The sequence below is a fragment of the Oreochromis niloticus genome, linkage group LG13, assembly GCF_001858045.2.
Source record: "Oreochromis niloticus isolate F11D_XX linkage group LG13, O_niloticus_UMD_NMBU, whole genome shotgun sequence".
Lineage (NCBI taxonomy): Eukaryota > Metazoa > Chordata > Actinopteri > Cichliformes > Cichlidae > Oreochromis > Oreochromis niloticus.
The window spans coordinates 15,341,267-15,357,805 of NC_031978.2; the positions used below are offsets into that span (position 1 = coordinate 15,341,267).

Consider the following 16,539-nt stretch of genomic DNA (forward strand, 5'->3'; position numbering starts at 1 on the left):
GTCCACCCCAAGGATTGGGTTCCCCGACACAAACAGAGTAATTGCCAGGAGGATTGAAATGATTTATATGTCAGGAAAACCAAACAGCCTCTGCCTAAGTGGATGGCACAACACAGGTCTAACTTGTCAGGCCTCCCACTGAACATGTTATGTCCAGATGAACAAAATCAACTTTTTGTGTTCCCATGTGTTTCCACTTCCCTTATCACCCCTCAGTGTGTACATTGTCCTTCTGTTAACGCGGGTCTTCAACTGTCTGCATTTTGGTTGTCTCTCTGCTCCACTCGCTTTGCTGCCGGAGATCATGACAGCACGCTCTGATCAGAATAGACCCAGCAGATTTTGTTTTTGAGTTTTGAGGCGTATTGTAGTGTTTTGCCAATCAGCCTGAATAAATTGCTCACCTTCTGTTAACTCTGCTCACCACGCATCAGCATTTAGGTCCTCCCTCTGCTCCACTTGATCTGCTGCCGCAGATCACGACAGTTTCAACGCAGCGTATAAAAGACAAAGAAGGAACGCAGCGGGGAAAGAACACACACACACACACACACACAAAAGAGACAGAAATACAATAGGGGAAATACAAGTCGACTAACACAGCAAAAATGGCTTTAAATTTTGGTTTGAAGGCGGCTAAATGCAGCAGATTTACAGTAAGCTGAATGCAAATACTTTTACCGGTACAAGCTTCTTTGTTGAAATGGATAGAGACAGAAATTTACCATAATGACACGCAAACAAGGGCATCTATTATTAGAACTCCAATGCTATCTCTTTAAATTTAACACTATAAAATTTAGACACTTCAGCAGAGCAGCACAAACTAATTATATCGCAGAGAAGAGGAAGCTAGCTGACCAGTCTTTATTGGCAGGCACCCAAGAGCACAACTTCCTGCTCATGGTATGCTGCTCTTTGTGGTTTGACAGTGACAGAGAGAGAGAGAGGGAGAGAGAGACAGAGCGAGAGAGAGAGAGAGAGGTGACGTGCATAAGAGGTTTTTTTTGACAGTTACTGAAAAAAGTCACATTTGCAGCAGACAGCAGCATAGAGCAGCGTGATGGAGCCACAAGAGATCAGAGAGGGATTCTTAGTGAAAAAGGTAAGAATAAAACTACCAGAAAGTTCTTGCCATTGTCTTTGTAAACACAGAGCTTCTTAAAAGTATTGATAAAGTAAGCATAAAATACTATTGTTACTTCCTGTAATACTATTGTTTTTGTTTCATTATTTTTTGATAATGAAACAAAAACAAAACTGAGGGAATGAAAAGACTAGATTTTTTTTTAATCCATTTTCAATTCAGTGTAATAACTAATTTTAAGTAAAAAATAATTTTCAAAAAAAAAACAAAAAACCCACAAGAACAATGTAAAAAAATGGGTAGGGCACTTTCTGAGGTTTCAAACTAAGATGAAAGAACAGCCACTTGAAAAAGAAATCAGCACACCCGCAGGAAAAGCTTTACTTCACAAAAAGACAACGAAAATGTCATTCAGGAATAGCGAAAAACTAACATTGTTTTACTCAATTGGGAACAGCGATACATGTTTCTTGAAAGGTACTTCATGGCAGACAACTGCACACTTCTGTTCTGTAGTTGCAACAGTGACTCAAGTTCCTACTTCTGTTTACAACACGAAGTAAAACATGAATGTGTTGTGGCCTTGTTCTACTTATAAACTGTCGCTCAAAGAGAACACCTGAATATATGACCTGAAACCTTGTCATTTGCAATGTGCTGTCATCAAACAGTGCTGTGAAAAACAGTGAAAAGATGTAACGAATAGATCAATTTCAGGAGACAAATTCAAATGGACTACACAAACACTATGAAGAATATTCACACACTTAGACGACAAGCCATTTCCTGCATGCATAATGGAATTTATTCTGAATGTCAACGTTCATACATTTGGTAGGTACATCAGCACACTTTTCTGTTTGGGTCTAGGTGTGACTTTTTTCTTTCCACACACTTGAAATGCTTTTCAAAGGCCATTCAGGAAGTGTTTTAGGTTTTGCGACACTGGTTTTCTTTTCAGCGTGCATGACAACAGCTATGTACAAATGATGACCTTTAGCTTGTTCAATTATGAGGAGTGCATGATAGGGTGAGTGGTATTAGTCATAGCCATGTCTCATGGATGACATATCTAAATTTAGACTATATGGACAAAAATACTGAGCCTACACATCATGCCTCAGCAATGGAAACTCATTGCATTGTATTCTGGCCCACAATGTGGGTGCTGATGTTAAATCTGGAAAGGTTTTTTATGGCCTTTTTATTTTTCAATTTAATATATATATATTTTTTTAATTTTTGATGGCCAGAGCAAAATGCATTGTTATTGCCACAAGTCAAATGTGTGCAATCTTTTCCTGTGATGAAATTCTAGAGCTACTCAAAGACTTAATTTGCATTGAACTCCATCATCTGGACCCTGGACAAAGTGCCACTTGATTGAAAACTATACCACTTTTAGATGATATTCATTAATTTTAATATTTTGTTAAATAATAATTAATTAAGTCTTTTGAAAAGCTTGACAGATATAATGGTTTGTCTTAAACACCAAACAGGTGAAATTAAACATTTATAAGCACAAACCCAAAGTGAAAGCAGTCTACTAACAGATTCCCCAAGCTGCAGATTCATTTCTGCATTTACATGTCACAAACAAGGGGCCAAGAAAGTATACCCTGCTTTCCTTTTTAAGTGTGCTTGTTAATGTTGCACTTTAGATCAGTGGCGTCCGCATGGGGAATATGATTATTTATTTGTTTAAGGGAATTCAAACAAAATTAAAACATAATATATATGATTTCTTCTTGCTACATTATTTAAACGAAAAGGTGACACTTTGTTTTATTTATATAAGTGACCAGTGGCCTTTAAGGCACGGTGTTTTACATTTTAAAAATAAATGTGTACAAAGTATTACATAGCTGTTACCACATGTAATTCAAAGCAGGATGGTGTGTGGAAGAATACGTTTATTTACACCTCCACCCAAGTCATCTTATAAATTATCATTCTGTGAACAATAATAACAATAATATATATTTTATATATATAATTATATATAATAAATATATATGATTTTTTTGCATTTTGCCTTAAAGCAGCTTATTTCTTATTGATCCTCAGGGTACATTGCTAAATTCCTGGAGAGCAGTGTGGGTGGTGTTGTCAGAAGATGGAGTGGACTTCTATAAAAAGAAAACAGACAGTTCACCTAAAGGGATGATCCCATTGAAGGGAGCAACACTCAGCAGCCCTTGTCAGGATTTTGTCAAGAGGACGGTAAGAAAATGTTGCTATACGGAAAAAAAGAGTGCGGGAACCCTACTGACTCAAAAACTGCAGTTAGTGAGTCAGCGGCACATTGGTGACTTTTACACACTTAGTGACCCAACCCTGCAACTTTATGTGGTCTCCCACTTCGTGGTTGAGCTGCTGTGGCTCCTAAATGCTTCCACTTTACAATAATGCCACTCACAGCTGACCGGGGAAAAGAAGAAGAAGAGAAGAAATTTCACTAACTGACTTGTTGCAATCAGGCATCCTGTTTCAGTGAGCTCTTCAAATCTTTGTAGAGGCCTACTGCACGGCTAAGTGCTTGATTTTATACACTGTGGCAGTGGGAATAAAAACAGCTGAATTCAAACATTATAAGGAGTAGCTTTTGTCCATATAATGTAAAAAGAACTAGTTCTAAAGAGTTAGATCTGTCATATGTAGAGACACTGTTCATTATTCACACTCCACAGTAAAAGTACTAAAAGGTAGATTCAAATTGAGACCATCAATGCCATCAAAATGTTAGACTGATTAAATGTGCTTCTTTTAGTTGGTTTTCAAGATTACCACTGAGAAGAAGCAAGATCACTTTTTTCAAGCCTCGCATGTGGAGGAGAGAGAGCTTTGGGTCAAGGACATCAAGAGAGCCATTACCTGCCTCGCAGGGGGAAAAAAGTTTGCCAGAAAGTCTACCAGACGCTCCATTCGCCTGCCTGAAACAGTCAACCTAGCGTATGTTGTGTTAAATTGTCTTAATGTTGAACACTATTAAACAGAAACAGTATTTTACTCATTACTCATTACTTTAAGAACTACAGCAGCAGCTAACAGTAATTGTCTGTCTATTATATAAGCACTTGCTATCAGTTTACAGTACCTTTTTTAAGCTTACAGCATATGTACAAAATGTGAAATCTGCCATCCCAGCATGCCTAACTACAACTGCTAAATTTTTACTGGAACATCATTACTTCAGCGAGGTTGAGTGAACTGTCAAGTGCTTCAATAGAATGAAGAAGCAACACTGACAGCACTCTCATTGTTTCCTCAGCGCGCTGTACACAGAGATGAAAAACCAGGATGACGGCGTGAAGGAGTTAAAACTGGAACAGCAAAATCGAGTCTTCAACCACTGCTTCACCGGTACACCTGTCTCAGTTTTGTTGATGTAACAGGTGTGCAAGAAGTTCTTTTTTAATTTCAAATGTTCTCACCATTCTTCTCCGATTCCCCATTTTTTGCACAGGTGCGACGGTGGTAGACTGGCTGATTTCAAAGGAGAAGGCGAGAAATAGACCTGAGGCACTCATGCTGGCAACAGGGCTCATGAATGAGGGTTTTCTCCAGCCTGCAGGTGACTTATCAAAAGAGGGAGCAGAAAGCGGAGAGCAAGCAGCCTTCTTAGATGACACAAAAGCTCTCTACTATTTTGTAAGTTAAGCTGAGCAAACACTGCCATTTAACAATATGTTAACTGTATTATACATTCGGCAAAAGCATTGTATATTATACATATATATTTGTTTTGTTGTGCTTGCAGGCAGACAGTGGCTTCTTTTGTGAAGGCTACTCCAGTGATGAAGATGTTCTTCTAAAGGAAGAATTCAGAGGAAACATCATAAAACAGGGCTGTTTGGTTAAACAGGTGAATCAGAAAACAAGAAAAACTTTCCCAGTGTCTTTATTCCGACATATACTCTTAGAAAGTTGACCTACAAAGTCTGCAGACGTCTCCCGATAAGAAGCCACTGTTGTCATTTGTCTTGCTGTAAAACATCCTTCAAAACAGAGATAAAGATAGCAGTAACCTCCAGCAGTCGTGTCAGTTTCTCTGAAAGAGGAAACCTGTGTTCGCTGCTGAGTGATACAATCAAATAAAAATCTGATAACTCAACTGAAAACTGTGTTATTTGTCACAGGGACATAGACGGAAGAACTGGAAGGTGCGGAAATTCATACTCAGAGATGACCCTGCCTATATACATTACTACGATCCTGCAAAGGTAAATACTGATTTTGCAGACATGCAATGGTAAAAATAATTTAAAGAACTGAAACAATAAGGGGTAATCATTTCTTTCTGTTATATTCCTCTAATTTCTTTTCTTTTTGTCAGGCTGATGACCCTCTGGGCTCAATCCACCTCCGTGGGGCGGTGGTCACAGCTGTGGACTATGTGCCTGATGGTGTGTGAGACTGCTGCCACACAATAAACATGTTTGCTTTCCTCCTGTTGCTTTTCATCCCCTTTAACTCATCGCCTTGTCTTTTAATGCTTTCAGCCAAAAAAAAAGATATTGATGGCAACCTATTTGAGATCATCACTGCAGACGAGACTCACTACTTCCTCCAAGCTGCTACAGACCAAGAAAGAAGGGAGTGGATCAAAGCAGTACAGATGGTGTCAAAAAGCGGAAAATAACAAATAGCGCGGAGCAGCAGGGAAATATGTAACAGCTGCAGTGGCATATCGAATGCAAAAGTTTGGTAGTTCTGTAACTATATTCTGTCACCCATGCTTTTTGTATAGTTTTTAATTGTTTTAGAGTAACTTAAAATATAAAGTTCTTTACACACAAACTGCAAACATAACTTCTGCTGTAACTAAAGACAATCAAATTTATAATGCAAGCTTAATATAAAGTGTCATAACCAATGTTTACTCCATGTTAGTGGACACGAAGATATGATAGCAAAGTAAAAATGAGCTGAGGAATAAATAGAATGAATTATAATTAGATGACATTGCAAATATCTATTTATTTTAAATATTCTATTCTGTAAAACTATGATACAGCTGAGTCTTACCAAATGACATAAGAGAGTAAAGGCTGAGACAATATGAAAGATAAACTGGGTTTTTTTCTCCTTCTGAGTCTTATTATTTGCTCCACTGTGGTTTTTTGATTTCCTCCTTCTTAACCTGCCCTTCAAAAGTCGGAGACAGTTCTAGCTATCACACGAGCACAGTTGGTTCCTGAGCGTGAACTAACTACGAATCACTTTCAGCCTTCACAGTTTCACACGTTGTGGCTTACAGGCCTGCTGCACACGAGACAATTTATCAGTGACAGAAACGACAAGCGTTCACTACTATGTGTATTCAGAATTTTAGAATTTTAGTGCTGACAGCTAAACTGATGAGTTTATGAAAACTTTTTTAGTTTGTTTTTTTTTAGTTTTGTCTATATTAGCTGGACTAATGTTATATTTACTTATTTATTTCAGACCTATTTGTGAAAACACTGCCATTCTATTTTGAAATCCCTGTCATATAAGTCAAATTAGCAGTGTAAACCACTACAGACCATCTAACATTTTATTTTCAGGTGTGATTAGTGGTATTTGAGGTGGCCCTATATCTGGTACCTTGATACTTGGGTTTATATCGTTTATCTAAACTACAAATGTGTTAATAACCTATCTGATTGTGGTTTCACTTTTTTGTGTTACACAGGACATAGCACTCTCTTTTGACACAGTGCTTTCTGAGGTGTCACTTAGAGACAACCTTATCATAACGGAAAGGAACAATGGCAAAAACTCTGAAGCTGCAGGTCTTTGATATAAATTTGACTTAATAAAAAATGTTATTTTTGCCATTTAAGCTCGTTTTTAAAAATGAACAATTTACTCTTAATTTTAATTCTATAGTGCAGGGCTGCACAACTTTAAGAACTTTTTCTTTTTTTCTACCATGAGTCATTGCCTCTTAATTTTCTTTCTGTCTTCTTGTTTTTTTAGTACAGACCAGTGAGCCATGCCATACTAGAGGGTTAGGTACAACCTTTGGCTTCAGCTGTTCCCCTTTCAAGTCATTGCTATATTTTTGTTTTGACACAGAGCCAATAACTGGTGCTTCTTTAAGTACTTGAGCATGTTTCTCTTCTGTTCTGTTCTGTTAATATTTTTTAAGAGAGGGCGAGAGGATAAATCAGCAAAAGCAACATTTCATAATAAAAAGAGAATGTCTGACTGTAGCTTCCTGCATATGTTTGTTTTACAATTTTAACACCGGAGGGCGCTATATATCAACTTTATATTTTTGTTTTCAGTCAGTTGTGGGAGCTTGTGTTCAGTGTATAATGGTTATATCACTATGCTTTGAAATGACGTTAATCTACATACACTTAGACTTTTAATACTGTCCACATAAGAAATAACCAGGCGCGTTTATAAAGGAAAGATAGAAGACTGAAGCTCAGCTGTTTAATAAAGCACACTTATGCATCTTGTAGTAAATGGAACTATGAAACTATGTATAAAGCAATAGTATACTAACAACCCTTAGACTATATTTTAAATGCAATGATAGTAAAAACTGTATTTAAACAATCAAGTGTAATGTCTGACTGGCATGATTAATCAGTGGAGGTTTTTGAGTCATATCTGTTGACTTGCAGGTGTCTGTGCAAAGCCTGTTTTTATCTTGCTACACTCCAGCAGTAAGCATGCGGAGTATAGTAAAATGACTCAGAACACTTTCCACAGAAAGTCAGTGTTTTAAGAGCAGTAAAGAGCCATGAATTCATTAGGGAAAACACACTAACACAAACATTTTACAATACACTGCCAGTTCAAACCTCTCATCCTCACTAGATTTTCAAAAAAGAACAAAAAAAGGGGGCAAATGGGCAGAAAACAGATGTGTAGAGCCCACCAAACTGAGAGGAAAACACAAACAACTCAATAAAGGCATCATTCTAAATCCCCTACTGTTAGTCTCTTCTAAGAAGCAAACAGTGGTGGTCAAAACAAAGCACTAAAACCCAAGCATCCTTTCAGTTCTAGTGGAAGGTAGTGATCACTGAGAAGAGGCAGCATGCCATTTATGTGAATGTTCTTTCATCATGAAATTCTTATGTACAGATACCAAAGCCCAACAATCAATGTGGTTATAACGAAGCAATTTCACTGTAGAAGCTGGATATACAATACATTAACACTCACTTCGGATGTTTTCAGTCTATTCAATGGGCATTATTAACTTCAATCAGCCCATTGAATGGACTGACAACATCTGAAGCGGGTGCATATAAATAGCTGAAAATACTCAACAGGGTAAAGTAAAATAAAGTTATATAACACGTACATCATATGTAATCATATGGTAAATGTTTCATTTACTAACTCATTTAAGGGATTTTAATGCCTCCCTCTCCACTAAGAAACAAAGTGTGGCAATGTGAAAAGCACAGGGAAAAGAACAAAAATCTATAAAACTTTCATAAAATGTGAAATGGGAGCAATAAATCAACAAAAAGACAAACCCATAAGAAAACACAATTTCCTCAAATCCCATCCTATCTAATATGGATGTACTTGAAAACTCTCTTTGGGCATTATGTCAGCAATGAACCCGAGGGGAGGGGAAAGTTTTAACCTGGCATGCTGTAATGTGAGAGGGAAGACAGGCTTTTTAACAAACAACAAGGTCTACTTCTACTGTATGTGTCAGGATGATTACAGAGCCAAACTTTGTGTTTTAATGCAAGTAATTCCACATCTTTTCAAATCACACTTTTGTTTGTCTGGTGTCAAATGGTGACTGATTTTCACATTTTTTTCTGTGTGACTGAAAAGTTAGACACATTTAATCGTTGGAAGACAAAGCCATGAAGATATATCACGGAGCATACATCTAAGGGTATGAGAGTATTAAAGTTACACTACCTGAATGACCACACAGATTTTGAGTTTTACCCGGCTGAGACAAAACACTGTACAGTAATGCGTTTCAAAGCACTCCTGAACCTCTAGTCTTTCCAGAGACTGTTTTCCAACTGCCATCAAACTAACCTGGAGGAGCTAGACCACTTTCACTGTTGAGTGTCAAATGGGAAATGAAAAGTCTAACTCTGTTTGGCTCACGAATAGCATTTTTAAGTTCATCTCCATCCACATTTATGAGGTGTTAGGCACATCAAACAGCTTATGACTCATCCCTGAGTTTGGCCAAACAGACTTTTTAAGTGCCTCTTTTTGACCAGTGTGAAAGAAAGTTTACTTCATCATTTACTCGTGACTCCCCAAGAGGAGTCTTTTATATGAGTCTGCTCTCAAATAACATGGGTTTTTAGATTGGATCTGTACCCTGCTGTTAAATCGTGGATAAGCCTCTGCCCAGGTGGAGTACTTCAAAGCTCCTCAGACTAAAAGCCCATCTTCCATCAACCGTTCAACAGACTCTGTGTGCAAGATTGGATCTGTTCCTTATTAACAGCATTTAAAATGAGCATGTGCTTTCTTTGTTCTAACTTCAAAGGCTCTGATGTCTGACTCACCACGTTTTGTACTGTAAATGATATGTTTTGTTCTTTTTGGAACGATATCTTCAAGGAACAAGACAACTCAAATTGGAAATTGAGACATACTTGATGAAATAGAAATCTGACATCTGTTGCTGCAGTTCAGCATCAAAAATGTCAAACTGTCCAGCAAGTCATAAAAGCCTCAACAGAAAATTCCTACGAAAGACTTTCGGCAGGGCCAGAGTGGTTGTACTTCAAAGTCAGCACTATCGCCTTACTGACTATACACGTGAGCAATGTATGCATGTTGATTTTAGGAGTATTTAACTTATTAAGCATGTCAGGTAAGCAAGACTAGAGCAACATTGTTCTGTGAGTGCACTCTACTTTCATGAAGAAATAACAACAGAACAGAAATACTGAATAATTGCTCACAGAAGACTCACCCCCGCTTATGCATACTACAGATGACTGAATTTCCCTGAAGGCGGGATCCATTAACTGCTAATGAAAAGAGCATGACAGCTTCATTTAAACTCTCTCACATTCACTGCATGGTTGACACTAAGTATAATACTCACCATGCCATTCATTCATCTCAATTTTTTTCTGTAAATACTGTAAGCAAACAGATGAATGAATGAAATGTTGAAATCAGTTTTTGTTCACTATTCCTTCCTGAGCTGTAATTTCACACAAATAAAAAATAGCCATCAAAGCTCTTGTTAACTCTAAAATGTCTGTATAAAATCCTGAAAATTTAGACGAGCTTCCTAGCTTCATAAATCATTTATTAGTGTATCCTCGACAATATTTGGTGCATTTTACTGTGTCTTTAAAAGTCTAAGTTAGAGTATCATTACTGTGTGCTAGGGAGTGTAAAATGATTTTAACACCCTTTATTTGGATAATTTTCAGTGAAGAGGAACAGTGCATGGGTGTGCAGTGTCTCATGGTGGCATTTCTGCTTTCTGCCTGTGCTCTTGTGTGGAGCTCAGGGTGAGAAAGGAAACCAAGGAATTGAGGTATTTTTGAAATATGTTCATAATTTAGGTGAAGTGAACCCGTAACTACTTGCCACAAAGCCAAAGGTAATAAATAGAGATTTTACTGAATTTGTAAAAGCATTTTATTATCAAAATATTTCAAATGTCATTTCAAATTTTAAATGGCCCATCATATCACCATCAACAGAGACTCCTGTTGTTTATAACATGTCTGTGATAGCAAGATGACCAATGCTAAAGAAGCGAAAACTAACTTTGGATTGTCTGTTGTTTGAAAATGCAACTTTTTATATTTTAGTGATACTTTTATATGAGCTTCATCTTTCCTGTCAACGTGCACTAAAATTAATGAATTTTCAGCTATTCTAGGAATCTTTGCACAGATGTCTCTGACAGATTGGTCTTTCAGTCATCTACAAAGTTTCACTAACAGTGAAAATTCATCAAACAATTTAACAAAGCCTTTCCATACTTTCAAATTTCAACTTAATATTAATCATTTTTATGAGCTTATCTTTAAAAATTACTCATTAACCAACTCCTTGGCATTTTGCTGTAAATACCAGGAATGTCAGTCTGAAAGTTAAGTTTAGGCTATTAAAACTTTTTAGCAGGTACAATTTTGTAAGAAATTCGGGAAAAAATACTGAATAAAAGACTGAAGCAGCTTTTGTTCTAATTCCTCATATTACAAGGGCTTTACCTTTGAATATATACTTTAGGATGAAGTAACTTCACCTTTTTCTTCTTTCTTCTGTGGTTTGTTTTATCCAAGAACAATTGCCTCATTGCACTGGTTATATTGTGTTACATTACAGGATGCTATTTATGTCACATTACAAATATAACATACATGACAGTAGGAAACCACGCACACAAGCAAAGCAGAAGCACAAGTAAAAAGAAGTTGTCAAGTTTCAAAATCAGGCATAGCACAAACATTCATAAAGTAATACTGTAATGCAATGCTTTGTAATGCTATGTAACCATAAAATAAAATATCAAACTATTTAGCTAATAATGCATCGTGAACCAGGTGTAAGTGTTCTGTAAGAGAGCTGATTTTTGAAGGGGTCACAGGTGCCCCTCCTGTGGAAGTTGTGCATGAGTGTTCTCTAACACATATTTGGACTTTATCTTTAAGTTTTGTTTTTCATAGGATATTAGCTTGGAGAACAAGTGGTAAACAGACAGGTTTTCTTTTAATGTTAAATGAAAAAGGAATGCAAAAATCATTCATCACCTATTTCTTTACACTTATTGTTTACTTTTTCAAAAATTAAAAATTAAATTATTTTAAAATCATTTAATTCAGTTTTTATCACAGCATCCCAACATTATTTGAAACGAGGTTAAAGATGAGATGCAGAGAGAAATGAAAGTAATACTAACCACAAGTGGACAGATTTAAGGTGCCCACCATATAACAGTTTATAGGTGAACCATCATCTAGACTCAGGAAAATTTTTTGAAAATCTTTGAAAAATAAAATAGATAAATAAAAATTACATGAAAAATTAACACTACCAGTGGCTGTATAATTTATTTTTTTGTAGTTATTCATGAGTGTCTAAAACCACCTTCCAACTTGAAATAATGAAGTTAAAAATATTCATTTAACTATTTATTTGCTTAATTATTGATCCTGGTGTCCTCTGCAGTTATCTCAGTAGTTGTGTGTTATGTATCTTAATAAAAAGGCAGCATGGTGGTGCTGTGTGTCTGTGTTTATGTGATTTGGCTTTTGATATTGGGTTATTTCATATTCGGGGGTTTAGATTGCGATCCAGGTTGTTGAGTTGTTTGGACTTTTATTTATTCTTTTGAATTATAAAATACTTTTGTTCAGTTTTTGAGAGCCTCTGAGTTTTGTTACTCATGTTTCTAGTTTTTGGTTCTTGTTTGATTTCATGTCCATTCCATTCCTTGTGTCCAGTCTGTCTTTGTCTCATCGAGTCTCCCTGGTCGTCAGTCTTTTCTCCATGTTTTTGTTATTCCTTTCTGTCTCATTCGTCAGTCATGTGTCTTAGTCTGTGTCTCTGTCTTTGTTACTTGCTGTTTCATTTTAATAGTCTCTCATTCTGTGTGAATTGTTTTCAGTTTTACTTCCTCTGTCTCTTTGGTCTGTTAGTCTCCAGGTGTGTTCCCACCTGTTGCGCTTCCTGTTTTTATCCTGTATGTGTATTTAAGTCCTTGGTATTTCTATATTTCTTTTTGTGTTGTCCTATTTTGCTTTGTGTTCACCTGTTTTCTGTGACTTCCATGTTTCCTTTGTAGCTTTCAAGTTTCCTAGTTTCCACCTCTTGTGAGTTTTTGGTATTTTTGAGTTTTCAAGCTACAGAAATAAAACTGCCTTGTTTAATTCATTTTCATGATCTCAGAGTCCTACCTTGCCTGTCACACAGCACATCATTGGACTGTAGTTAGCACTGTTGAGTCATGGCAAGCAGGTCTTGGGTTTGAATTAATAACCTGACTGGGACCTCTTTGTGTGGAGTTTGCATGCTCTCTCCAAGGCTTCTCTCTGGGTACTCTGGCTTCCTCCCACAGTCCAAAGACATGTAGTTAGTGGATTGAATTTAACTGGTGATTCTCTGTTGGCCATAGGTATGAATGAGCATGAATAGTTGTCTCTCTCTCTGTGTAGCCCTACGAGAGACTGGCGGCCTGTCCAGAGTGTACCCTGCCTCTTACCCTATGGCAGCTGGCAGGCTTCACCCTCAGTGCAACCCTGAATTGGCTAAGTGGAAAAAATATAGATAGATGGCTAAAAAAAAAAGTATTTTTAATTTTTCAAGTCTGTCACTGGAGTAGAATTTATTGGGATATGCAGTGTTGTACAGAAATAAATCTATTGGCTCTTTCAGTAAGACACCTCTGTAAAAAAGGAGCGAGGCCTGTAACTATATTTTCCTTTTACCCCCAGGGTGAAGAAGAGGCTATTTCCAAAGCCTGAAAAGCAAAACACTTAATTTTCCATTACTCTGGGGTCGTGTCTGTGATTCCAGAGAGGCTCATTTAATTTGTACTGCATCTGTCCTGGTCACAGTAAATGACTGATGCTGATTCTTAGTACAAAGAAACTAGGTTTGCCATGACACAAAGCTGATGTCATAAATTTAGACTTCTCTGTATACGAAAACTATGTCCACATGTCATAAGTAATTCATCTAATATATAAGCAGATTGTTTCCATGGTTAACAACAAAACTTCACTCTAACTCAGTGATTGCAATTGATTTAAGACTGACAAAGAATTTGGACCTACTAGTAGCCTATTTTAACTGTTGAGATTGTTAGTGATGGGAGGAATTACTCAGTATCTCAGTAATGAGAATTTGTATGTGTTTTGTTTTGTGTACTCATCCTCTTCATAGTCTCTCATGCTCCATAGTGACAAATCCTTGACCTTGACAGGCTGTCATCGTTATTGCAGTCCTGTGGGATGGAAGAGCCACAATAACAACTAATGACACAGCAGGATGGATGAGTTCCTGCCCGAGATTGTGCCTGGTGGGGCTGAAGTCAACAGTGATATATTGATCTGCAAGATGTAATGCTGTCATGTAATGAAATGCTTATTAGAGTCATATTATGTTAACTTTAGGCTCATTACTCCATCGTACAGTTGCTTCAGACCAGTTCACTTTGTGCGCATGTGTATGTTTAATTTTAAATTGATAAAATTCACAGTTTATTCATCAATCCACACCTAGTTAGCTACAGTAACAAAGTCACCTTTTTGAAAAATCATAACTAAAAGTCAAAAGCTCTAACCTCTCATTGAAGGATTCAGATCCTTAATTCAGTATTTTGCAGAAGTTCTACTGGCAATAGCAACAGTTTCAAGTCGTCTTAGGTGGGTTTCTTTGAGCTTTAAAATACTTTTGGTAGAGTGTCCCATTCTTCCAGGCACACCCTGTCAAGCCCGTTGAAATTTGATGGTAAGCTTCTTTGAATAGCCATCTTCAAGAATTAGTCACTCTGAAGAGAACTATCAGGAATGTGTCCTGAAGCCATTGAGTATTATCTTGACTGTAAACTCATTGCTGTGCTGAAAGATAAACTCCTGACATGATCTCAAACTGTGTCCCTCATGAAACAGGTACCTTACATGGATGTTTTTGGCCTCGTTCTTTCATCGCTATTCTCCTTTTTCTTGCAGTTGAGAAGCAACACCCACATGATGATGCTACCACAGCTATGCGTCACTGTACGGATGGCATTAGCCAGGGAATGAGCTATATAACTGCCTGTACAATTTAAATGGAAGATATCAAAGTTCATGTAAAAGTGAAACACACACAGACACAGACACAAACACACAACCAACGAACAGCAAATGTTCTTCAAAATAAAAATTTCTCATTTCACACAGCCCTCTTCAGAGACAATGCTCTGTAGAGACACCTCCAAGCCTGCATTTTAAAAAGGGGTGGACAAATGGACAGATCCTCATTTAAGCTCTTAAACGAACCCTGCTGATGAAATTGTTCTCAAGTGAGCACAAAATCAGAATCATTATTCATGACTAGCCAAAGATTTGCTGTCACCGGATGTCTGCCTGCAAAGCTGTGGGTCATTTGAGGATAAGGAAGCACACAAACATTGCATTAATCTGCTATCCAAGAGACGTGAGGTTAACAGGCCAGGTTTGATATCTAATGGTCATTTGTCGATTGAACATGCAGCTCCTGTCAAGACCTTCTTACCTGTTGATCTAAAGATGAAACCTTTATGTTTCCATATGAAATGAAGAAGTGTAGTGAATTAATAGAAAAAAATCTACATGCACAGGATTTCCTATAAACAAAACTGAGGCAATATACTGCCTGAAAGATCAAAACAAACGGATGCATTTGTCAAGGTTTTGTGAATCGCATTTTTCTCAATGTAATACAAAATTTATTTATATACAGGGTTTAATAGAATGGGTGTGTTTCCCCATTTTAATTGTTTTGAAAAGTTTTTGTTTTGCCAAACATTTGGATTACCAGTGACGCAAGCCAAGATGACTGCACTTGTTGCTAAAAGCTTTTGGAGACAGCTCTCAAGTAGGTTGTCAATTTTTCGATGTTAGAAGACGTCATTAGCATCAAGTTTGTATAAACGTAATGATGTTTTTCCGGTTTCATTTTCCTTGAAAAGGACAGCATTTTTGGTATAAATTGATGGGGACATGAATTGTGATCTTTAAAAAAAAGTAAGTGAAAGTGGAATTTTTCATAAAACAACATGAAGTAGTAGCCAGTACACAGAAAAATGTAATTACCTCCCAGAAAATATTATGCAAACTCATTGCTTGAGAAAAACTACAGTAGTACAGCTTACCTAAGATGACAAAGTTAGTACAGTGTATTCAATGTGAATATGAACTATAGGGAGATTTAGTAAAGACATGAAGAAAGGAGAAGAAAAGAAGTTCTTGTTAATGCCAAATGTATAGCTTTCTGGACAGTAATAATGTTAGGTGTGCTTCTAATGGTGATCGAACTACGCAGGCATTTAAGGAAAGCTTTTACTACACCTGCCTGCACTCTGTGAGGTCTAGAGGTCAACATGTTCAGTGAAATTCAAGCGTTTCACATTTAGGAGGAGGAAAAGTGAATGCTGGAAAGAGCTTTTTAATAAAGTTACCTGTGTCTTTCTTAAAATCCCCTGCCAGATTTTCTTGTGATGGCAGGTAAAACCGAAAGCCAGGTGAGAAGCAGAGAGAACTGACACATTTAAACGAGTATTTTGCAGGATGCCTTTGCTACTTTAGAAATATCAATACCTTTTCAAATGCATTAAGTTCTTTGTAACATATAAGTTTGTCAAATTAATAACAAAATAACAATAGATAGAAAATTAGTTGCCATGAATACGCAAAGAAAGAAAGACAGAAATAAAACACAAAGAAATAAATGAATGCTAAATCAAAACCCTCACAAAGGACAGTGAAATAATGAACGCACAATATTTAAAGGCA

At 36.9% G+C, this 16,539-nt stretch overlaps 1 protein-coding gene across 1 annotated transcript; it reads left to right on the plus strand.

The window, feature by feature from the left end:
• The first annotated feature begins 954 nt into the window (after window positions 1-954).
• On the plus strand, window positions 955-7,290 carry plek (pleckstrin). Its single transcript, XM_003438264.5, has 9 exons — window positions 955-1,105; window positions 3,158-3,313; window positions 3,861-4,042; window positions 4,362-4,453; window positions 4,557-4,741; window positions 4,851-4,955; window positions 5,230-5,313; window positions 5,427-5,496; window positions 5,593-7,290. Exons 1-9 carry the CDS (start codon window positions 1,064-1,066, stop codon window positions 5,730-5,732), a joined length of 1,056 nt encoding a protein of 351 aa, XP_003438312.1. The 5' UTR covers window positions 955-1,063; the 3' UTR covers window positions 5,733-7,290.
• Window positions 7,291-16,539: the final 9,249 nt, after the last annotated feature.